The sequence below is a fragment of the Spinacia oleracea genome, chromosome 1, assembly GCF_020520425.1.
Source record: "Spinacia oleracea cultivar Varoflay chromosome 1, BTI_SOV_V1, whole genome shotgun sequence".
In the NCBI taxonomy this organism is placed as follows: domain Eukaryota; kingdom Viridiplantae; phylum Streptophyta; class Magnoliopsida; order Caryophyllales; family Amaranthaceae; genus Spinacia; species Spinacia oleracea.
This window is the reverse complement of record NC_079487.1, coordinates 19,760,712-19,785,962: the sequence shown is the minus strand read 5'-3', so window position 1 is coordinate 19,785,962 and position 25,251 is coordinate 19,760,712. Positions and strand designations below refer to the sequence as shown.

General features: G+C 37.4%; 1 protein-coding gene across 3 annotated transcripts; it reads left to right on the top strand.

Annotated features, from left to right (window-relative positions):
• Positions 1 to 16,339: 16,339 nt before the first annotated feature.
• LOC110791952 (probable protein S-acyltransferase 3) lies at positions 16,340 to 20,795 on the top strand. 3 transcript variants are annotated; one of them, XM_021996724.2, is made up of 6 exons: positions 16,340 to 16,840; positions 17,774 to 17,953; positions 18,046 to 18,345; positions 19,010 to 19,231; positions 19,354 to 19,817; positions 20,412 to 20,795. In XM_021996724.2, the coding sequence occupies exons 1-5, from the start codon at positions 16,703 to 16,705 to the stop codon at positions 19,789 to 19,791; spliced, it is 1,278 nt and encodes a 425-aa protein (XP_021852416.1). In that variant the 5' UTR covers positions 16,340 to 16,702; the 3' UTR covers positions 19,792 to 19,817; positions 20,412 to 20,795. The 3 variants fall into 3 exon arrangements, with proteins under 3 accessions (XP_021852416.1, XP_056691113.1, XP_056691115.1); XM_056835135.1 differs by lacking the exon at positions 16,340 to 16,840 and adding an exon at positions 17,096 to 17,378; XM_056835137.1 differs by lacking the exon at positions 16,340 to 16,840 and adding an exon at positions 17,387 to 17,648.
• The last annotated feature ends 4,456 nt before the right edge of the window (positions 20,796 to 25,251 follow it).

The following is a 25,251-nucleotide window of genomic DNA, read 5'->3' as shown; positions in this document are numbered from 1 at the left end:
TTCCTAGTATTATATGTCGACGACATATTACTTATCGGAAATGACATTCCTATGTTGAACTCTGTCAAGATTTGGCTTGGGAAATGTTTTTCGATGAAAGATCTAGGAGAAGCACAGTACATATTGGGCATCAAGATTTACAGAGATAGATCTAAAAAGATGATTGGACTTAGTCAAAGCACTTATATTAATAAGGTGCTTGATAGGTTCAAGATGGCGGACTCCAAGCGAGGCTACCTACCCATGTCTCATGGAATGACTCTAAGCAAGACTCAGTGCCCAAAAACACTTGATGAGCGTAGACGAATGAATGGGATTCCATATGCATCATTGATTGGTTCAATAATGTATGCTATGATATGTACACGCCCGGATGTTGCGTACGCACTCAGTGCTACGAGCAGATACCAGTCAGACCCAGGAGAGGCACATTGGACTGCTGCCAAGAATATTCTGAAGTACCTGAAAAGGCACAAAGATGACTTCCTGGTCTATGGTGGAGATGATGAATTAATTGTTAAAGGCTATACGGACGCAAGTTTCCAAACCGACAAAGATGATTTCAGATCACAATCTGGGTTTGTCTTCTGTCTCAACGGAGGAGCAGTAAGCTGGAAAAGTGCTAAGCAAAGCACCATTGCAGATTCTACAACTGAAGCGGAGTACATTGCTGCACATGAAGCAGCAAAAGAAGCTATATGGCTAAGGAAGTTCATAGGTGAACTTGGTGTAGTCCCCTCCATTAAAGGACCAATAGCCCTGTATTGTGATAATAACGGAGCTATTGCATAGGCAAAGGAGCCTAGACACCACCAGAGAGTCAAGCATGTACTTCGTAGATTTCACCTTCTACGAGAGTTCGTTGAAAGAAAAGAAGTCGAGATAAGCAAAATTGGAACTGATGACAACATATCAGATCCATTGACTAAACCTCTGCCGCAGGCAAAGCACAACTCGCACACTGCAGCTATGGGAATCAAGCATATTGGAGAATGGCTTTGATGTCTCTGTTTAATGTTTTAAAGTTTTAGAGTTTAAATCTTTGTAAAACATTATTGGTTAATCATTCACAATAAATGAAAAGAATTCATTTTTCCATTTAATTTGTGGTTTGTTAAATGATGAGTCCCTTCAATTTGACGATATATTCAAGATAGACTGTCAGGACCAGTCCTGTGACTAAAAAATGTCTATCAAGTGAACTTTAATGTCAAAGGTTGAAAATGGTCCCTAGTCGGAGTTTTCAATAAAATTGGACGCATAGAAAACGTTAGACGATTAGAATGCAAGATGACTAGTAGTTCTGTTTCTTGAACTATGTGGACATGGCAATGTCATAATCATTTGCATAGATACTTACTTTGGGAAGACTAGTATCGGACAAGACCTATGAAACTTTACTGTAAGAGATGAAGATCTGTCATAAGTAAATTTCATTAAAATTATTAGACACTAAATCCTCAATACCTGAGTGATTTGAGATTACTTGTTTGAGAACTGGTTACTTTGACGTTGACCAACCGTCGCACCGTAAAAGGAGGCTATAAAGGCAACGCTCAGGTAATCACCTATCAAACGAAGTCTAATCTCAAGATCGCAAGATTGGATTGTCCTCCCATAAATCGGGATGAGATGCTTAAAAGTTGTACAAGGCCACTCGGAGAGCTAGAAACTGTGAAATGCATGGCCGTGCTCGTATGAATCATAGGCTATGATTATATGTTTATTTGATCAGTTGAACTCTGAAACCGAGAAACACCTCTGGACATAATAAGGATGACAACTCTTACCTTATGTTCAAGAGCAAGCATCGAGCGACAAAGGAATTAGGAAATGCACACTTGTCCCTAAGGACAAGTGGGAGACTGAAGGAAATAATGCCCTTGGTCCAAGTATGCATTCAATGATAAGTCTAATAAATGCGGTTCAGTATTAATTAACAAGTTAATAATTCAGTGAGATCAAGTGAGCTGAATGCCTAGCTAGAGGCCGCTTCAGTTCAAGTGGAATTAATGATATTAATCCACAGCTTACTCTTGACTGAACCCGTAGGGTCACACAAATAGTACGTAAACGGATCAAGTATTTAATGGCATTAAATACTCCAACTATGTATATTCGGAATCGACGGATCTTGGTTTCAGTGGGAGCTGAGATCGTCACAGGCAAGAAATGAATACTCCGGAAACGATGATATTGCCAGAAACGGAAATATGGATCGTATCGGAAATATAAATATTATCCAAGTCGTAGATGTTGCCGGAAACGGAAACATGGTACGTATCGGAAAATATTATCGGAAATGGAAATATTGCCGGAATCGGAAATATTGCCGGAAACGGAAATATTGTCTGAATCGGAAATATTATCGGAATCGGAAAATAATTCCGGAAACGGAAATATTAAATATTTGTTCGAAATGGAAATTAATTCTGGAATCGGAAATGTTAAATATTGTTCGTATCGGAAATGAATTCCGGAATCGGAAAATTAATCGGAAGCGCGTCGTACGAATTAGCATCGGACGAGCTTGCTAGACGAAGGCCCAGCACGATGCCAGGCCCACGTCCAGCAAGGGAAACGCGCGCCACAACACGCCAGCCCAAGGCTGCGCCAGGCCCACCGCAAGGCAGGCCCAGCGCGCGCCCAAGGCTGCGGCAGTCGTGGGCTGCGATGCTCGGGCTGTGCGCGCGCGCGCATGGCGCCCCTTGTGGGCTGCTGTGCGTGCGTGGGTGTTTGTGTTCACATACGAAACCTAAAACATACAGGATTCGTTTAATGATTAAATTCCTAATTCTATTTGATAAATTAATTAAATAAGAGTTTTATTGTGATTCTAATTCGTATCCTAATTCGATTCCAATTCTCTTTCCATACCCCTATAAATATGTGGCCTGGGTTCACAATTTATAACAAGTTTTTCAAGTATTCAAAAAGTGAGTTTTTGAGAGAAAAATTCAGACACATTCCTTGCTCAAAAGTGCCGAAATTTTTAGTACCTTAAGGGCGATTCTAGTTGGTCAATCTTAAGGCGGATTCGGACGTACTGTGGACTATCTACGGAGGGACGACACTTGGAGTCCTAAAGACTTGTTCTTGTTCGGTTCAGGCGCAGCTAGGGAAGGCACGCAACAAAGAGTATGCATCTAAACTATGCTATATGATTATGTGTAAATAATATGTATTCCTGGCTAAATGGTTTTTCCGCATGATTTATGAATTGTCATATGTATCATAACCCAACACCAAGGCCCAAGGGTAAGCTATCTTTTTTCTTCTTCTCCTGAAACCCCATATTATGCATGAATGTTGTTTGTATGTTTGATTAGATTTAGTTCACTAAATAATCAATCCAACATAGAAACAACTAGGTCCAAAGTAATATTGAGTTTATAATTGCCTTCCAAATCAAGCACTTAGTAAAATCTAAGGATCTAAGATAGTAGGTTTCCGCCAAAGCGAGGTTCTATTTTAGTAGACTTAGATGGTAAGGTATCCCAAAGGAACACGTTGATTGTGGTTTTAACTCAAACAATATTGGCATATATTGTGGCAATGAGATAAATTATGATATTAGTTTATTAACCAAGAGTAATTTAGATATTAATAGCAATCGGTTTTGCTTACCTAGAATCTTAAAAGACTTAAGTTAAACCAAAGCATTCTTAAGAATTTACGACTTTTAAGGTCTTGTAATCGTTTCATTCATTATGGACCATGTTTATTTTGCATGAATGAAATGTTTAATAGCTTTAATGATTGCATGATTGCTTTTATTTCAAAGTCATTAAAGGATTATGAATGGTTACTTATATCAAATTCTTTTCAATTGTAGAATGTCTAAAACAACACTCAAAGTAACATAAATTATGGATGTTAAGTTGAACCTGTCAAATTTTCTTGATTGGGAGAGGAAAATTCGACAAGTCCTCATATGGAACAACATTGAATATGTTGTTGATAATCCCATCCCCAGCTATTACTCAAAGGATATGACTCCTGAAAAGCACTATGCGTGGGCGAATACCACATGTCGCTAGTGATGGATCTTATTCTTGGCTCAATCCCCAAAGATTGGAGTGCAAGGTTTATTGCATATGAACCATCGGCACTTCTAAGGCATCTTAGGGATACATTTTTTGGTAGATTCCAACATGGTGGTCAACATGTTGACCAAAATGTCTTTGAATTGGTACATTCATTTAGGGATCTTAAGCTTAATGCTTCACTAGGTTGTTGCTTTTGAAGGAAATAATGCCCTTGGTCCAAGTATGCATTCTATGTTAAGTCTAATAAATGCGGTTCAGTATTAATTAACAAGTTAATAATTCAGTGAGATCAAGTGAGCTGAATGCCTAGCTAGAGGCCGCTTCAGTTCAAGTGGAATTAATGATATTAATCCACATCTTACTCTTGACTGAACCCGTAGGGTCACACAAATAGTACGTAAACGGATCAAGTATTTAATGGCATTAAATACTCTATCTATGAATATTCGGAACCGACGGATCTTGGTTTCAGTGGGAGCTAAGATCGTCACAGGCAAGAAATGAATACTCCGGAAACGATGATATTGCCAGAAATGGAAATATGGATCGTATCGGAAATATGAATATTATCCAAGTCGTAGATGTTGCCGGAAACAGAAACATGGTACGTATCGGAAAATATTATTGGAAATGGAAATATTACCAGAATCGGAAATATTGCCGGAAACGGAAATATTGTCAGAATCGGAAATATTGCCGGAATCGGAAAATAATTCCGGGAACGGAAATATTAAATATTTGTTCGAAACGGAAATTAATTCCGGAATCGGAAATGTTAAATATTGTTCGTATCGGAAATAGATTCCGGAAATGGAAATTTAATCGGAAGCGTATCGTACGAATTAGCATCGGACGAGGCCTGCCGGACGAAGGCCCAGCACGAAGCCAGGCCATCGCCCAGCAAGCACGCACGCCACAAGCCCAGCGCGCGCCAAGGCCACGGATGCGTGGGCCTTGCTGCGTGGGCTGCAGCTCGCACGCATGGGCAGTCCTTGTGGCTGCCGTGTGTGTGTGAGTTTGTGCTCATGCATGATTCCTGAATCTGCAAGAGTCAGTGTATGATTAAATGTCTATTCCTAATTGGATAAATTAATTAAATAGAATTCATGTAGGATTCTAATTCCAATTAATTCGCATCCTACTAGGATTACGATTCCTTTTCCATAACTCTATAAATAAAGGCCTAGGGGTCATAATTTATATACAAGTTTCAAAGTATTCAAAAGTGAGTTTTTTTGAGAGAAAATTAAAACACATCTTGCTCATAAAAGTGCCGAATTTTCTAAGTACCTTAAGGGCGATTCTAGTTGGTCAATCTTAAGGCGGATCCGGACGTGCTGTGGACTATCTACGGAGGGACGACACTTGGAGTCCTAAAAGACTTGTTCTTGTTCGGTTCGGGCGCAGCTAGGGAAGGCACGCAACAAAGAGTATGCATCTAATTATGCTATATGATTATGTGTAAATAATATGTTTCCTGGGTTAATGGTTGTTTCCGCATGATTTATGTAAATGTCATATGTATCATAACCTAACAGTGGTATCACGAGCCCCTTATTATTTTCATAATCTAAATTGCATGAACATGGTTAAATATTACAAATTTGCAAGAATTAAAAGGGGTGATTAATTTTCGTAATTGTTAATTAATTGCAAATTGCGTTTATTTAATTATACGTACGCAGTTTTTCGGCAGTTTCTTCATTACTCATCCGATTTGAGTGATTTTTGTGTCAATTCCGCATGTAAAAGGCATTCTAAAATTTTGACAAAAATAGTATTTTTCTGCCGAACCCAGAATTCTCAAATTCGAAGCCTAACTATGACTTTTCGAAGGTTTTAGTTTTTCGAATGCAAAATTTCGTAAATTTAAGATGTTAAATTAAATATTTGCGATTCCTGTTGATAAATCTTGAATTTTTGATTGACCTACTGCATATGTTTAACAAGTTTGAATGCCTAGTCTTGTTAATTATGCAATCTAATTTGTAATTATGATTAATTCGTTGAAAATTAGAATAATTTAGAATTAATTTGATTTTCATAATTAATTGTAATTTAATTAGAAACCTATGATTAAAAACCACCATAAAAATTGTAAATTTACGATAAATTTTAAATTTTTATGACCTAGACTTGAATCCATATCAATCGGAAATCAATTGGATAATAAATTTTCGATTTTTTCGCCCTAAAATTATGAAATTAATAATATTTATTAATTTGTCATTAATTTTAAAAATAAATTTTAAATTTTTATGCGATTCGTTCAAATAACTTGCACGCACGAAGCAATGGACGCTTCGTGTTACCCTTAAGGGGTGTTGTATAATGCGGGCATGCGACGACGAGCAAGGGAGCTCGTCGCCCGTGCGGCACGAATGCAATGAGCAAGGGCGTAGTGCACGAGCACAAGGCAGCAGCCCTGCCTTGTGTCGTGTGCCACGAGCAATGAACGAATGGGCATGGGCGAAGGGCGAGCCAAGGCAGTCGCGTGTGGGCAGCAAGCGAGCTGCGCCACAACGCGCGCTGCCTCGCACAATTGCGCGCAGCCTCGCGCGCAGCGAGCGCAAGCTCGCGTGCCACGAGCGCTGCGCCCAGCACTGCTCGCGCGCGCAGCGCGCGATGTCGCTCGCCCAGCGAGCGATCTCGCGCACCAGCGAGCGATGGCTCGCGCGCGCCAGCGAGCGATCGCGCGCGCCAGCGAGCGATCGCGCGCACCAGCGAGCGATCTCGCGCGCCAGCGAGCGATCTCGCGCCAGCGAGCGATGTCGCGCCCCAGCGAGCGATGGCTCGCGCGCGCAGCGAGCGAGCCAGCGCGCCCTGCGAGCGATCTCGCGCGCGCGCACTGCGAGCGATGGCTCGCGTGCGATGGGGCGCTGTGCGGAGGCTTGCGATGAGACAGCAGCAGCTATGCGACGAGCGCATGGGCTGCGCGCACATGGCCAGCAATGGCTGTGTGCGTACGGCCCATGGGCGTGCAACGCGTAGGGTGTTTGCGTTACGATTAGATCGTTTTGATGTTTAATTTAAAAATTTCAGTTCGAGTAATTTTGATTAATTTTAAAATTAATAAATTGAATTAATTTCTTGGATTTTAATTTTGAATATTATAATTATAATAAATAGAATTTATTCTAATTATTTTACTAAAATTAAAATCATGAATTAATTTAAATGCGACTGAAATTAAATTAAATTTTGGATTCAATTATAAATTTATATGAGCTTTAAATTTTAATTAAATTTGTATGTTTCCGGTTAGACTAGAAATACAATTTTATGTTTAAAATTAGTAAAGCATATGAATTTATTGGTTTGAGTGGGAGCGCTTTTTAGTCATAAACTCTTGATTAGGTCTACAAATCCTTAAGGTTAAAACAACTCGATTAGAATTAATAAGGACTGAATAATTGGTAGATTATTGGTGCCCTTGATTAATTGCTGCAAATGTTTACGTGATGCATAATGTGTTTTACTAACCAGCTATGTGGGCCATTCATGATAATGAATGGGTGAATGGTATATATTGTATATGTACTGTTTTGCAGGTTATGAAGTGACTAGTATGGCCCAAATAGGATAGAAAATATGGTCTGCGTACCATTAATTTGAATGTAATTGGTCTAAAGCACCAAAGTTATTTTTCAATTCAAAATGGTCTGCGTACCATCAAATAGTTGTAATTAGTTATAGCTTATCCTATTTGAAGAAAATGGTGCCTCCCACGGAGATTTTCAAGACGGACTTTGAAGTCAAAGCTTCAAGATGAAGTCGGGCCATACTAGATCACAAATATCTTATGCATGTTTTAAGTTATTTATTGCTTTAAATATGTCTTAAAATGCATGGGATCAAAAGCTTGATTATGTTGCATGATTAAGGATTTTAGTTCACTTAAAATCTAACCAACATAGTAAGAGCCTTAAGTTCCAAACTTAAAAATTGAGTTAAAAGGTGCCATGCCAAAATATACACTTGCTTGGATATCCTTTACATCAATCTAGTAATAGTTTTCGCTCAGCGAGGTGTTACTTATTGGTCCTAAAGGGGCAAGGTACACAAATAATTGTGAGTACATGTTAGTTTTGGTGAAACTCAACGATATAAGTAAGGAGTCCTTTTATGTCGTGGCAAATTCGATAGGTTTACCTAATAAGTTCTTAGACGTACCTATCAACCAAGAATAGTTTCTAGACTATTAGCAAAAGGCTTTTGCTTACCTAAGATGTTCTAGGATTAAGTCGACAAACTGTGCTTAGTTCTTCAATGATTTTAGGATCTTGGAATCATTTTATTCACACCTGCCGGAACACATAACTTGAATAAAATGCTTAATAAACATTGAATTATGCATGTATGCTAGAATTTAAGTTTATTAAGAGAAACTGTGAATGGTTATTTATTTGTTTATTCTTTTCAATTGTAGTTTTTAATATGGCAAACAACAATTCATTCAACATTCGATCAATTCTCGAAAAGGAGAAGTTGAACGGGAAAAACTTCCTTGACTGGCAAAGGAACTTGCAAATAGTTCTTATGCAGGAAGAAAAGGAGTATGTCCTAGATGAGGCGATGCCCGAAGCTCCAGGCGACGGGATCACTCAGGCAGCCCTCAATCGTTGGATTGATGCCAACAAGGATGTGAAATGTCTAATGCTCGCCACTATGAGTGCGGATCTGCAGAAAACGTTCATCAACTCAGATGCTTTCACAATCATCAGTGAGTTGAAGAACATGTTCCAAGATCTGGCTCGAGTCGAAAGATTCGAGACTCATAGACAAATTCTTGAGACCAAGCTTAAGAAAGGCGAGCCCGTAAGTCCACATGTTCTCAAAATGATTGGACTCATTGAGAATATGAGTCGGCTGGATCAGCAATTTTCTCAGGAAATGGCTATAGACACCATCCTCCATTCTCTTCATAGCGGGTATGATCAGTTCAAACTGAACTACAGTATGAATAGTCTGGACAAAACGCTCACTGAGCTTCACGGTATGCTGAAGACCGCTGAAAAGACGCTCAAAAGTGATAAGCAGGATGTGCTTATGGTGCGTGGGGGCAAGTTCAAGAAATCTGGAAAGAAGAGGAATGCTAAGAAAGGTGGCAACAAGGCCAGCCCAACTAAGCAAACTGGCGCCAAATCTGCAAAGAGGAAGGTCAGTCAACCCACTTCTGAATCCGAATGCTTCTACTGCAAGAAGAAGGGGCATTGGAAGAGAGATTGCTTGAAGCTAAAGGAAGATCAGAAGAACGGAACAGTCGTTCCATCTTCAGGTATTTTCGTTATAGACTGTATACTTGCTAATTCAACTTCTTGGGTATTAGATACTGGTTGTGGCTCACACTTATGTTCCAATCCACAGGGACTAAGAAGAAGTAGAAAGTTAAGCAAGGGAGAAGTCGACCTACGAGTGGGAAATGGAGCACGGATTGCTGCATTAGCCGTAGGAACTTACTATTTGTCGTTGCCCTCCGGGCTAGTTTTGGAACTGGAAGAATGTTTCCATGTTCCAAGTCTTACTAAAAACATCATTTCAGTTTCTTGCTTAGATGCTAAGGGATTTTCCTTTATAATAAAAGACAATAGTTGTTCGTTTTATTTTAAAGAGATGTTTTATGGATCTGCTAGATTAGTCAATGGACTTTATTTATTAGATCACGACAAACAAGTATATAACATAAATACCAAAAAGGCCAAAAAGGATGATTCAGATCTCACCTATCTGTGGCATTGTCGATTAGGCCATATAAACTTGAAACGCTTAGAAAGACTTCAAAGGGAAGGAATTCTAGAACCATTTGACTTAGAGGATTATGGTAAATGCGAATCATGTTTACTTGGCAAAATGACAAAGCAACCTTTCTCTAAAGTTGGAGAAAGAGCAAATGAACTATTGGGTTTAATCCATACAGATGTATGTGGACCAATGAGTACAAATGCTAGAGGTGGTTTCAGCTACTTTATCACTTTCACTGATGACTTCAGTAGGTATGGTTATGTCTACCTAATGAAGCATAAGTCTGAATCCTTTGACAAATTCAAGGAATTTCAGAGTGAAGTAGAGAATCAATTAGGCAAGAAGATCAAGGCACTGCGGTCTGATAGAGGCGGTGAATATCTGAGCTATGAATTTGATGACCATCTGAAAGAATGTGGAATTCTATCAGAATTGACTCCTCCTGGAACACCACAATGGAACGGTGTGTCAGAACGGAGGAACAGAACCTTGCTAGACATGGTCAGGTCAATGATGGGTCAGGCCGAACTTCCATTAGAATTTTGGGGACATGCACTAAATACAGCTGCACTCACTATAAATAGAGCTCCGTCTAAAGCTGTCGAAAAGACTCCATACGAATTATGGTTTGGAAAACCTCCAAATGTGTCTTTTCTTAAGATTTGGGGATGTCAAGTATACGTCAAACGATTAATTTCAGACAAACTTCATCCAAAATCTGACAAATGTATCCTTGTGGGCTATCCAAAGGAAACAAAGGGGTATTACTTCTACAATACATCTGAGAACAAAGTGTTTGTTGCTCGAGATGGTGTCTTTTTGGAGAAGGATCACATTTCCAAAATGACAAGTGGGAGAAAAGTAGACCTCAAAGAAATTCGAGTCGAACAACAAACTCTAGAGAATGCTCAAGATGACATTCAGGATGAAACTCAGAGATCTTTAGAAGAATCTGGTGAGAATCATGGTCAATCTAGAAATGTTACCCCGCGTAGATCGCAAAGATATAGATCTCAACCGGAAAGGTACTTGGGTATTTTGACGAACGAGAGCTATGACGTTCTATTACTTGAAAGTGATGAACCTGCGACTTACAAGCAAGCTATGACGAGCCCTAGCTCCAAGCAATGGCAAGAAGCCATGCAATCTGAATTAGACTCCATGTCTGAAAACCAAGTATGGGATTTGGTCGATTTGCCAGATGGCTACCAAGCCATTGGAAGCAAATGGGTTTTCAAACTGAAAAAGGACAAGGATGGGAAACTTGAAGTTTTCAAAGCTAGATTGGTTGCAAAAGGTTACAGGCAAGTCCACGGTGTGGATTACGATGAAACCTTTTCACCAGTTGCAATGCTAAAGTCTATTCGAATAATGTTAGCAATCGCTGCATATTACGATTACGAAATATGGCAGATGGATGTCAAAACTGCTTTCTTAAACGGCGTTTTAACAGAAACTGTGTTTATGACACAGCCTGAAGGTTTTGAGGATCCAAAGAATGCTAAAAAGGTATGCAAGCTAAAGAAGTCAATCTACGGATTGAAGCAGGCATCCAGGAGCTGGAATATACGTTTTGATGAAGCAGTCAGTGACTTTGGTTTCATCAAGAACGCGGACGAATCTTGTGTATACAAGAAGGTCAGTGGGAGCAAAATTGCTTTCCTAGTATTATATGTCGACGACATATTGCTTATCGGAAATGACATTCCTATGTTGAACTCTGTCAAGATTTGGCTTGGGAAATGTTTTTCGATGAAGGATCTAGGAGAAGCACAGTACATATTGGGCATCAAGATTTACAAAGATAGATCTAAAAAGATGATTGGACTTAGTCAAAGCACTTATATCAATAAGGTGCTTGATAGGTCCAAGATGGCGGACTCCAAGCGAGGCTACCTACCCATGTCTCATGGAATGACTCTAAGCAAGACTCAGTGCCCAAAAACACTTGATGAGCGTAGACGAATGAATGGGATTCCATATGCATCATTGATTGGTTCAATAATGTATGCTATGATATGTACACGCCCGGATGTTGCGTACGCACTCAGTGCTACGAGCAGATACCAGTCAGACCAAGGAGAGGCGCATTGGACTGCTGCCAAGAATATTCTGAAGTACCTGAAAAGGCACAAAGATGACTTCCTGGTCTATGGTGGAGATGATGAATTAATTGTTAAAGGCTATACGGACGCAAGTTTCCAAACCGACAAAGATGATATCAGATCACAGTCTGGGTTTGTCTTCTGCCTCAACGGAGGAGCAGTAAGCTGGAAAAGTGCTAAGCAAAGCACCATTGCGGATTCTACAACTGAAGCGGAGTACATTGCTGCACATGAAGCAGCAAAGGAAGCTATATGGCTAAGGAAGTTCATAGGAGAACTTGGTGTAGTCCCCTCCATTAAAGGACCAATAGCCCTGTATTGTGATAATAACGGAGCTATTGCACAGGCAAAAGAGCCTAGACACCACCAGAGAGTCAAGCATGTACTTCGTAGATTTCACCTTCTACGAGAGTTCGTTGAAAGAAAAGAAGTCGAGATAAGCAAAATTGGAACTGATGACAACATATCAGATCCATTAACTAAACCTCTGCCGCAAGCGAAGCACAACTCGCACACTGCAGCTATGGGAATCAAGCATATTGGAGAATGGCTTTGATGTCTCTGTTTAATGTTTTAAAGTTTTAGAGTTTAAATCTTTGTAAAACATTATTGGTTAATCATTCACAATAAATGAAAGAAATTCATTTTTCCATTTAATTTGTGGTTTATTAAATGATGAGTCCCTTCAACTTGACGATATATTCAAGATAGACTGTCAGGACCAGTCCTGTGACTAAGAAATGTCTATCAAGTGAACTTGAATGTCAAAGGTTGAAAATGGTCCCTAATCGGAGTTTTCTATAAAATTGGACGCATAGAAAACGTTAGACGATTAGAGTGCAAGATGACTAGTAGTTCTGTTTCTTGAACTATGTGGACATGGCAATGTCATAATCATTTGCATAGATACTTACTTTGGGAAGACTAGTATCGGACAAGACCTATGAAACTTTACTGTAAGAGATGAAAGTCTGTCATAAGTAAATTTCATTAAATTATTAGACACTAAATCCTCAATACCTGAGTGATTTGAGATTACTTGTTTGAGAACTGGTTGCTTTGACGTTGACCAACCGTCGCACCGTAAAAGGAGGCTATAAAGGCAACGCTCAGGTAATCACCTATCAAACGAAGTCTAATCTCAAGATCACAAGATTGGGATTGTCCTCCCATAAATCGGGATGAGATGCTTAAAAGTTGTACAAGGCCACTCGGAGAGCTAGAAACTGTGAAATGCATGGCCGTGCTCGGATGAATCATAGGCTATGATTATCTGTTTATTTGATCAGTTGAACTCTGAAACCGAGGAACACCTCTGGACATAATAAGGATGACAACTCTTACCTTATGTTCAAGAGCAAGCATCGAGCGACAAAGGAATTAGGAAATGCACACTTGTCCCTAAGGACAAGTGGGAGACTGAAGGAAATAATGCCCTTGGTCCAAGTATGCATTCTATGTTAAGTCTAATAAATGCGGTTCAGTATTAATTAACAAGTTAATAATTCAGTGAGATCAAGTGAGCTGAATGCCTAGCTAGAGGCCGCTTCAGTTCAAGTGGAATTAATGATATTAATCCACAGCTTACTCTTGACTGAACCCGTAGGGTCACACAAATAGTACGTAAACGGATCAAGTATTTAATGGCATTAAATACTCTATCTATGAATATTCGGAACCGACGGATCTTGGTTTCAGTGGGAGCTAAGATCGTCACAGGCAAGAAATGAATACTCCGGAAACGATGATATTGCCAGAAATGGAAATATGGATCGTATCGGAAATATGAATATTATCCAAGTCGTAGATGTTGCCGGAAACAGAAACATGGTACGTATCGGAAAATATTATTGGAAATGGAAATATTACCAGAATCGGAAATATTGCCGGAAACGGAAATATTGTCAGAATCGGAAATATTGCCGGAATCGGAAAATAATTCCGGGAACGGAAATATTAAATATTTGTTCGAAACGGAAATTAATTCCGGAATCGGAAATGTTAAATATTGTTCGTATCGGAAATAGATTCCGGAAATGGAAATTTAATCGGAAGCGTATCGTACGAATTAGCATCGGACGAGGCCTGCCGGACGAAGGCCCAGCACGAAGCCAGGCCATCGCCCAGCAAGCACGCACGCCACAAGCCCAGCGCGCGCCAAGGCCACGGATGCGTGGGCCTTGCTGCGTGGGCTGCAGCTCGCACGCATGGGCAGTCCTTGTGGCTGCCGTGTGTGTGTGAGTTTGTGCTCATGCATGATTCCTGAATCTGCAAGAGTCAGTGTATGATTAAATGTCTATTCCTAATTGGATAAATTAATTAAATAGAATTCATGTAGGATTCTAATTCCAATTAATTCGCATCCTACTAGGATTACGATTCCTTTTCCATAACTCTATAAATAAAGGCCTAGGGGTCATAATTTATATACAAGTTTCAAAGTATTCAAAAGTGAGTTTTTTTGAGAGAAAATTAAAACACATCTTGCTCATAAAAGTGCCGAATTTTCTAAGTACCTTAAGGGCGATTCTAGTTGGTCAATCTTAAGGCGGATCCGGACGTGCTGTGGACTATCTACGGAGGGACGACACTTGGAGTCCTAAAAGACTTGTTCTTGTTCGGTTCGGGCGCAGCTAGGGAAGGCACGCAACAAAGAGTATGCATCTAATTATGCTATATGATTATGTGTAAATAATATGTTTCCTGGGTTAATGGTTGTTTCCGCATGATTTATGTAAATGTCATATGTATCATAACCTAACAGCTTTAAAGTCGAAAGACAAAACGCAAGGGAAAGGGTCATTGATGTCGAAATGACTGTAGGAACACCAATTAAGACTCATACGAAGAAAATGCTTAGACTGTTTAATCGCCTTGGGTTACTTGGTGATCCATTCCCGGATACCACAGCTGCGGGAATATTATTGAATTCTCTTCACCCTGGATACAAGAAATTCAAGCGACTTTATTTTCTAAAAGAAGAGAAAATACTGTTAGTGAGCTAATCAATATGCTTCATCATTATAAATTGGACTTTGTGAATGATAAGCAATTTTCACCAAAAGTAAAGAGTAAGAAAATCAAGAAAAGGGTTCCGGGGAAGATCCAAAGCAAGGGTGCATCTTCATCTACTCCGGGAGGGCAAGTGGCGCCTTCCAAGAGGCAAATGAAGAGGGATCGTTCTCCATCGACATCGCAATGCTTCTATTGTAATGAAATTAGTCATTACAAAAGAGATTGCCCTAAGATAAACGAAGATGAGAAGGATGGAAACGTCTCTTCTCCTTTAGGTATGTATGTTATACATTGTAATCTTGCAAATTCTACTTCTTGGGTATTAGAAGATCTCTACTTTATTTTATTTTATTTTTTATCCTTTTATATTTACTGTTTATGTACGGAAAAAATATATGTTTGTAGATTACGAAAATAACGTATGTCACATAATAGTAATTTGCTAAAGATAAATTTTGGTAATATTTTAATTAGTCAAATCATTCGTATTAGATGATATAAATGAGTATGCTCAAGATTTATTAATTATACAGTAACTTTAAGTTAAGAACATTTCAGCTAAATAATTTTAGAATATTCGTATATGTACGGGATCTAATCTACTTGATATAAATATAATTAATAACATTTAGTATTAGTCGGGGTCATAAATATGGATATAAATAGGTCGAACGGATCGGGTGGAGCATCACCCGCATCCTATCACCTACGGAGTACATGACTACATCCATTTGCTTCATCCAGTTTACAACTCATCCACATTCCGTCCATCCATCAACCATGGGTGGATCGGGTGAAAAATTTTAACCACTAAAAAATTGCCACCTAATAATATGCATAATTAACAAAAAAAAAAATCATCTTATGTTCACTTCGGGCACATATAACTATTTCTCATGACCAAAATTTTTAACCAAAACAAATTCAACTAACACTACCTTTCAATAATTGGGAAGGGGATTTGGAATCATACAGATTAAGAGTTTATCATCAACTTGTCGATTAGAACAATTCGTGTGCAAATTGCGAAAGACTCTACTTGGAAAGATGCGAAACACATAGAAAATCAATGCTTGCGTTAAGCTAGAAGCGGTGGAGTACGAGATGTGCTTTAAGATACAGAACATTAATTGTTTTGATTGTAACAGTTATATATTTTCTTTGAATCTGTGGTATGCAGATCCATTTTATCATTGTAGATGTCGTATGACTGATTATTAATGAAATTGTTTTTCCCCGTCAAAAAATATAAGTTTATCATGGACTGAGTGATAAATGAATGACGGACTTAAAAATATGACCCGCATCTATCCAATATCCATCACTCGTTTTTTCACCTATTTAATTCAAATTTTCATCCGCTTAGTTATAGCGAGTTAACGGATTATTGAACCATTGACTAGATATTCCCCTAGTTATAAATTACGTGAAAATCCTACACGGCATAGCACCGAAAAATGAAATTAGATGCCTCATGAAATCATTGGTGACATACTCACGTTGACGTACTTTGACAACCTCCTAAATTTGAGGGGCTAGAGAAACCATTAGATCACCCCCTTACAATTCCTTGGATTTTGGGAGATTCGCTGTCGATAGATAGAGACAAAGGAAGGAAGAAAGGGAAAATTCATATAGGATTGTAAAAAATCTGGGTAATAATTAACAAGATCCCACCTCTTGCTGCATTGCCCACCAACTGTTTGATAAAATTCCCCTGTCACTAAATTTCTATCAATCTATCTAATGTGATGAATCATGAATGTTGATGATGGATGTTAGATAAATGCCATGGATGACAAAAGAAAAACTCTTTCGAGACGTAATAGTATGCCCCCTGATGGGGTTTCTTCGTGGAATAAGTATGGGTCACAATCCACACGCTCATCAAAACCCGAGAGGCTATATAGAGTTTGGCCCGGCAACAATGTATGCGTACTACCACCCCTCCTTCCTTTAATACCTAATGTTTCAAAGTTTTTTTTTTCTTGATGTGTTGAATTGCAAATATGGGGTTTTTGTGTTATCAATGTGCCTTGTGTTGGTGGCCATTTAATCTGAATTTTGATTATTGCCTGTTTTTATAGCCATTATAGGTAGTTGACAAAACTCTAAAAGTTTCATGCTTTTGTATTTCTCCAAGGCTAAATCGCGTTGGGGGTAATTAGTTGAGCACTATGTTAGCTAGACATGGGTTTTGTGTATTGATATGAATACGTATCTAAGTGTTCCACATGGTAGGACTCAAAATTCTAGACATGAGATTGTCTTAAACATTGAAAACTGAATTCCTGTTGGTTTGTTTTTATTGCAAAAGTCATTTTCATGTACCTTTCACATTACAAACGCATATGAAAACAATTTTGGTGGATTAAGTTGTTAGCTAGTTCTTGTTGAAACTCTTATCTCAAGTCCATTTAAGATGGCGAGTAAAAACCTCATTTCTATGATGGAGTGTACGGCAGAGGTGCATAAGATTAGAATTAAAATTCTAAGCAACTTAATTCAGGCTGAGCACATACAGAAGTTTTACTTGATTGATGTCATTTTTTCCTAATTCCTATTGAAATATGCTACGATATATGAGTTGTGGAGTTGTTTCATGCGTTTATAATAACCATGGAAGATCAACTCAAGATATTCTTAACATCATACAGTTTGACTAAAATATACTACGTACTAGGGTTGAACTCCTTTTCGATCCTTGCTAGCCACTGTGGATCAATGTTTATACTTCGTATGTGTTTTGTACTTCTTAGTTGAATAAAATTTTAGTTGAGAACCATGGCTGTGATTACTTTTGTACTCTGAAGTAAGCTACATGAGGAATAGCATTGATGAAGTTCCACTTTTTGATGGCAGAGATTTCTTTGTGGTGGGAGATTGGTACTTGGTCCTGATGCGGGATCCTTGTATTTATCTTCATTTTTGATAGGATTTCCAGCTATTACCTTTTGTATAAGGATGCTCGTTAGGATCAAAGAACATGATCCCCTGTATGGATATGGGGTGCTTACTGCAGGTGTCATTCTCACTTTTATGGTACGTCTTTCTTTGATGTGGAAATTGATATGATATCTGTGTTAATTTTTAATATATATAATTGATGTTTTTGTTGTGTTAATACTATGTAGGATTTGTTGTTCCTCTACATGACATCTGTTCGAGATCCAGGAATAATACAAAGAAACTATAATCAAGTGTGTGATGATGTTTCGGAGGCTTCATCAAGGGAATTGGTAGCTGGAAAGTCTGATAGTCTAAAGATTCCTCGCACTAAGGATGTGACTATCAACGGATACACAATTAAAGTCAAGTTTTGTGATACTTGTAAGCTGTACCGCCCACCCCGTGCTTCTCATTGTTCTATATGCAACAACTGTGTGCAGAGATTTGATCATCATTGTCCTTGGGTGGGTCAGTGTATTGGACTAGTAAGTTAATCCTTATCTTTCTTGTTATTACAATTTATCAAGAGTTCGTAGTTTAAATCCTTTGAGTTTATGGGTGTAAACTTACATATAGGTTTCTTATAGTCTCTCTATCTATTCTTCTGTTTGCTATAATCATAATAAGGGTAAAGCTGTTTGTTTAAAAATACTCTAATGCATTTGCAGTTGTCTGCTTAAAAGTTTTCGATTATGAAAATTCATGTAACAATTGGAAAGTTGTTACCAAAATCCTTCCTTGATTGATAAAACATCCCAACTAAAACTTATTTTTCCAGGGACAAGAAAAACACCTGTTTTGTCTTCAACAATCTACTATAATCTGAAGAAAACATGCAGGCACAGAAAAAAATCTTTGGTTGCTCAAATGGATTAATAATCTTACTACTGAACTGGAAATAGAAACCTTTTACAGAATTACAGTAAACCCAAACTACACCCAGTGTCAAACATGTGGTACGCCTATAAATGTTGATACATTGATTTGTTTCTTTCGGTATGAGATTCGAATCTTAACTACCCTTTGTTTGATGTTTTATTTTTTTTTGAAATCGATGCATGTATATCCTACATTTGTCTTTGTAAGATTTTCCTATGTTATTTCTTGCTCTGCCATTTTTACTAACTGGGATTCTCAATTGTCATGCAGCGTAACTACCGTTTCTTCATCTTCTTCATATCTTCATCAACGTTCTTGTGTATATATGTGTTTACATTTTCATTGATCAACCTTCTTCGAAGAAAGAGAAGCCTCGTGCATTCTATGTCGCGTGATATTGTATCAGTCATTCTAGTCATATATTGCTTTATAGCTGTATGGTTTGTTGGTGGGCTTACCCTCTTTCACTTCTACTTGATGTCAACCAACCAGGTGATGATTCTTACACCATGAAATATTCTGCTTTGAAAGTTAAAAGTTAACATAGACTTGGTTTTGTACAGTGCTCATAACATTTTGACTACATTCTGATAAAATATGTTTTTCCAAGGCAGACAACTTATGAGAATTTCCGGTACCGGTATGACAAGGGGAAAAACCCCCATAATTTTGGTGTGTTCTACAACGTAAAACAAATCCTATTCACGAAAACGCCACCTTCAGCAATCAATTTCAGAGAGATGGTTCTTGTAGAAGATGTTATAATACCAACAACTCCAAGTGAGAATGAAAGCTTTAGTGGATTCAGGAAAGATTCAGATGTGGAGATGACACAGAGACTGACACGAAGTGGGCGTTGGGTGGTTCCAAGTAACTTGCAGAACTTGGATTATGCAGATATTGATGACAAGTTGAAGAAAGTAGATAACCAATTAGAAGCTTCAAATGATCAGTTTCTAATGGCCCCACAAGGACAAGCTCCTGCACAACAAAGATATCAAGTCACATCTCGAGATGCTGCTGTTGTCACAATTAATAACAGAGAACGTTGATGTGAATCCCCTGATTGTGAATCAAGGTAATCTCTTCTCTAACATATATTATCCAAGCTTATTCCAAATAATCTGCAACTGTCATATTAGTAAGTTTTACACCCTTGACATATTAATATATTATGCTAGATTTAAGTTCTGAATTTGTTCATTTGTTGTAATATTTGTATTGTTCTCGACTTATCCTTCTGATAACTAAATGAGGTGCTTCAAGGTTTAAACAAAACGTTGATGTGTCGTGAAATATACAATCCCTTGAATCAAAGTCTGTTTTAGGAGGTCTACGGCCATTATGTGGCATAGGGTTACATGCATTCACAACTGTCTAGTTATCCTAGAGGATAGAATATCATATCATATATATGTATATATATATATGAGATAGAGTTATGTTACATGATATGAGATAGAAGTATGCCCACGACTAATATGAGACAAATCAAATAATAAATTCTCCATAATTTAGCAACAACCCTAACATTCTAAGACTGCGATCCAACTTACATGCTATTTGTATTTGTATGTTGGTGGTTTGGTGCTTCACATTACTGCTGAGTTGTGATTTTCATTTGAGGGTATTAGTTCATTGATTAGCCGATATATCCGCATGTTTCTTACAGGTTGAATTAGGTGATTGCAAATTCATGGTTGAATCAAGTGAGAATGCTTCTCATACATGATCCTCTAATGGCAGCAGGCTGGCGAGATACTGTAAAATCAAGAGGGTTTTTAGAGATTTAGACGATGAAGGAAAAGACTTGTCATGTATGTACCAAAAGAAGCTAGAAACAGCTGAATTCCATGTTCTGGTGGCACCAAGAGTGTAATAGGGAAAGATTCAACAAACAGAAAAGGGTAGCCATCTTGTAAAATGCAATTTTATGTCTCCTTTATATTCTTCGAAAATTCTTCTCCTGAAATATTTTCCTACTCTTTTAGAGACCAAATTTGTATATTTTTCATAAACTTAGAACTTTTTGTATAGCTTTTTAGGCAGGGAAACATATGTTCTTTCGTCACGGGGCTGTTATTATCTTATTATTAGGGTGAGTTTATCCCAAGTCTTAAGGTGAGTCTCCAGGTGAGTTTCGTGTATAAGTCTTGAGATAATGTGGTAAAAGACTACAACAGGTCTTGAAGTTAGTTTGAAAATCCAAGATTCACTTAAGACTCATTTAACTTTTTCTCCAACCAAATTAAATTATACCACGTCATCACACTTTGTCCTATTTAATTGTATTTTTTAGGAGTTTGTCGAGTCTGAGGCGAGTTTGGTGATAACGAGGAAAAATAGAGAAAGTCTCGTGTGACTGAATAATGAAAAAGTTAGTAGAAAGCTGATGTGTCAGAGTCTGAAGATTGGGGGTGAGTACTTACGAGTATCATTTTTTCACTGGTGCTGATACTGTTGCTTTAGTATGGTGTTTCGTTACTACAGATTGTCTACACTCTACAGGACAACTTTTTCTATAAGGATTTGAAATTTCCTTTGAACATAGAAATGTAATGAAAATAAGAGCAATGAAAGATCTAAGTTTTTCCAACAATAAACCAGGGATTGGCCATTGTAATTTACAGTCGACTGTACCCAATGCGCGGATGGTGCAGGCGCGTGCGCGCAGAGCAATGTGCACCTGCACCAAAACGTAAAAACACTAAATCAAAACGCAAAAAACAAAAATAACGCAAAAAAACGTAAAAGAACGTAATAAACTAAACAGAAATGACATAATAGACTAAACGAAAAGAACATTAACCAAAACCTGAAAAGAACACTAATATTAAATACCAAAGAAAAGGTACAAAAAAGAAAATAATATATTCTCTCTCCTAATAAACTATAAAAAAAACAACTATTTCTTAAAAATAACATCATGTGAAAAATGCAACAGAAAGCAAAAAAAATTCAAGTACCAATAGTATTAAAAAATTAAAAACGACAAAAAAAGTTTTTTTAAAAAAAATCATTAAAAAAGAACAACAACAACGTTTTTTTAAACTAAAGAGAAAAGAACATAATAGTGTAAACGAACAGAACATTAACCAAAACCCGAAAAACACACTAATGTTTTTTAAAAAAAACAAAGGAAAAAAGAACAAACACTTGAAAGAGAACAACATTTTCTTTTTCCATATCAATCAAAAGAACAAAATGGAAGGGACAAAAAGAATAACCAACACAGAATAAAAGGAAAACAACCGTAAAACAGAAATTGTTTTAAAAATTAAAATTCAAACATTAACAGTTATTTTCTCTCTCCTCAATGTGTTCTATATATATTTTTTATGTTTTTTTGACGGGGAAGAACAATATCATTAATAATCAGTCATACGACATCTACAATGATAAAATAAATCTGCATACCATAGATTCAAAGAAAATACATAACTGTTACAATCAAAACAATTACTATTATGCATCCTAAAGCACATCTCGTACTCCTCCGCCTCTTGCTTGACGCGAGCAGTGATTTTCGTTGTTTTCGCATCTTTCCAAGTAGAGTCCTTCACAATCTGCGCACGAATTATTCCAATCGACGAGTTGATGATAAACGTACCCTAAATCTGTATGAATCTGAATCTCCTTCTCAATTATTGAAACCCTACAAATAAAATTAATTCCCATCCATGGATGAGAATCTAGAACCTGGAAAAATCTAAGAAAATCCCAAATAAATTGGGAACACCCTAAGAATAAATTGGGAACAAAACCAACAGACAATAAACCAAGAAATAGACAAAAAAAATAAAGAGAAAAAACAAGAAGAAGGGTCGGAAATAAACTAATTTTCGAAGAAATTAGACTATTTCCGCCCTAAATAGTTAAGAAAACTGAAACCCTAGAAGATGAGAGAGAAGGGAGAAAAGGAGAGAGAGAGAGAGAGAGAGAGAGAGAGGAGCCTACGTCCTCAATGTCTTCTATATAAATAGTCAATTGAATGAAAAGTTCATTTCACACTCAACTTACATGCAATTGAACCGTCAATTATCATCCAATTGAATAACTTATCAAAAACTTCTCAAATTCTTTTAAAAAAAAAACTAGAAAAAAGATGGAAATTCTACTAAATTTCACTCTTAACTTTCGTCATTTTCTTTTTTGAAGTGATTTTCATCAAAATATGGGTTCAAAAATTGAAACCCTAACTAAAAGGACAAAAACGACGATATTTCAAACCATTTAGTGTTCTAATTAAAAGGACAAAAACGACGATATTTCGATGCACTTAAAACTAGATCTACATTTTTATTCAAAAGTATTTTTGTTCTTATCTCACGCATCAGATTTATGTTCTTTTATTAAGTTTTATTTGTTCTATTCAAACGAATTTATGTTCCAATTAAAAAGAGGAAACATCGATTTTTGGATGCACTTAAAACTAGAACTATATACTTCGTATATTTTTTTAAGTGTTTTTGTTCTTATGCTACGAATTATATCTATGTTTTTTTAATGTCATTTGTTCTTTTCAAACCATTTTATGTTCTAATTAAAATGAAACGAAATTTGTTTTGAAGAACTTTAAACCAGATCTAAGGAATTGTAATTATTACTGTTATTTTCCTATGCTTTATGTTGTTGAACTTTAAACCAGATCTATAATATTGATATGTTCATTTACAAGCGTAGTTTGTGAAGGAAATAATGCCCTTGGTCCAAGTACGCATTTAATGCTAATTCTAATAAATGCGGTTCAATATTAATTAATTATCCAAGTTAATAATTCAGTGAGATCAAGTGAACTGTATGCCTAGCTAGAGACCGCTTCAGTTCAAGTGGAATTAACAATATTAATCCACAGCTTACTCTTGACTGAACCCGTAGGGTCACACAAATAGTACGTGAACGGATCAAGTATTTAAGTGAATTAAATACTCCATTTATGGATATTCCGAATCGACGGATCTCGGTTCCAGTGGGAGCTGAAATCGTCAAAAGGCAAATTATGAATACTCCGGAAACGATGATATTTCCGGAAACGGAAATATGGATCGTATCAGAAATATAAATATTATCCAAGTCGTAGATGTTGCCGGAAACGGAAACATGGTACGTATCGGAAAATATTACCAGAAATGGAAATATTGCCGGAATCGGAAATATTGCCGGAAACGGAAATATTACCGGAATCGGAAACATAAACGGAATCGGAAATAAATTCCGGAAACGGAAATATTAATTATTTGTTCGAAACAGAAATTAATTCCGGAATCGGAAATATTAAATATTGTTCGAATCGGAAATGAATTCCGGAATCTGAAAACGAATTGGAAGCGCGACGTACGACATGAACATCGGACGAGCTTGCTAGACGCAAGGCCCATCACGAAGCTAGGCCCGCGCCTAGCGAAGCCCACGCAAAGCGAACAACAACAAAGCAGCAGACACGCTCGATGATAGGCCTTTACAAAATAAGTTTTATGTATTAATGTAAATGATTGCAATGTCACTAAATTTTGTGCAAAAAAATATTAATATATGTAAATGGTAAATCACACTTGATGATAGGGCGAGTTTGGATTTTAGATTGGTCGGACGACAAAGTTAAACATAGATTATTGACTAATGTTGACTAACAAAAAAAGATATTTAGTGGATGGGTATAAGAATAACATGTAACCACCTTGGTGATGGGGCGAGTTTGGATTTTAGATTGGTCGGACGACAAAGTTAAACATAGATGATTGACTAATGTTGACTAACAAAAAGAGATATTTAGTTGATGGGTATAAGAATAACATGTAACCACCTTGGTGATTGGGTGAGTTTGAATTGATCGAATTTAAGAACACTCACCAATCCTAATTATGTATGTCACTTTTAAATACAATTTTTTCAATATTATAACTAATACAATTAATTTTAAAACTTCGTAATAAACTTAAGTCAATATATTTAAAATTTAGTTGAAAGGAAATTTGGATTATTTATCGAATATAGGGATGTCAGATTGTCAGTGGGGAGGGTCTTTTGGGAGATCTCTCTGTGCATCCGCCCTAATTGGGCGGCAATGGACGAAAGTTTATGGTTTAATGGGGTCAACAAATGTATTCGTGGCGGACGAAGGGGCGATGATGGATTTTAGATTGTACCCGTCTGAGTCGTTAATCTTTCATCTAACTTACATATTATAATGTTTTGTTTATTTACTCAGTAACTCTAATCAGACAGACGAATCTTCAGAGACTCCATAATAGAGTTTTAAAATTCAAACTCTCTTACCAAAAAAAAGTCGAGTTTAGGGGTGGGTGTGGATACACGGGGATGGGGGTGATGAAAAGGTGATGGATTTTATTTTGTACCTCTCGAGACGGGGGTTGAGAGGGGTGGGTATCCTTCTTATCGTGGATGGGAGGATGAAAATGAGAATTGTAGGTGGGTGCGGGTGTGCAAGTCTTCCCCCGCCTCAAAGGCATCTCTATCTCAATAAAGTACATGGTCTAGATAGATGTTAAGTG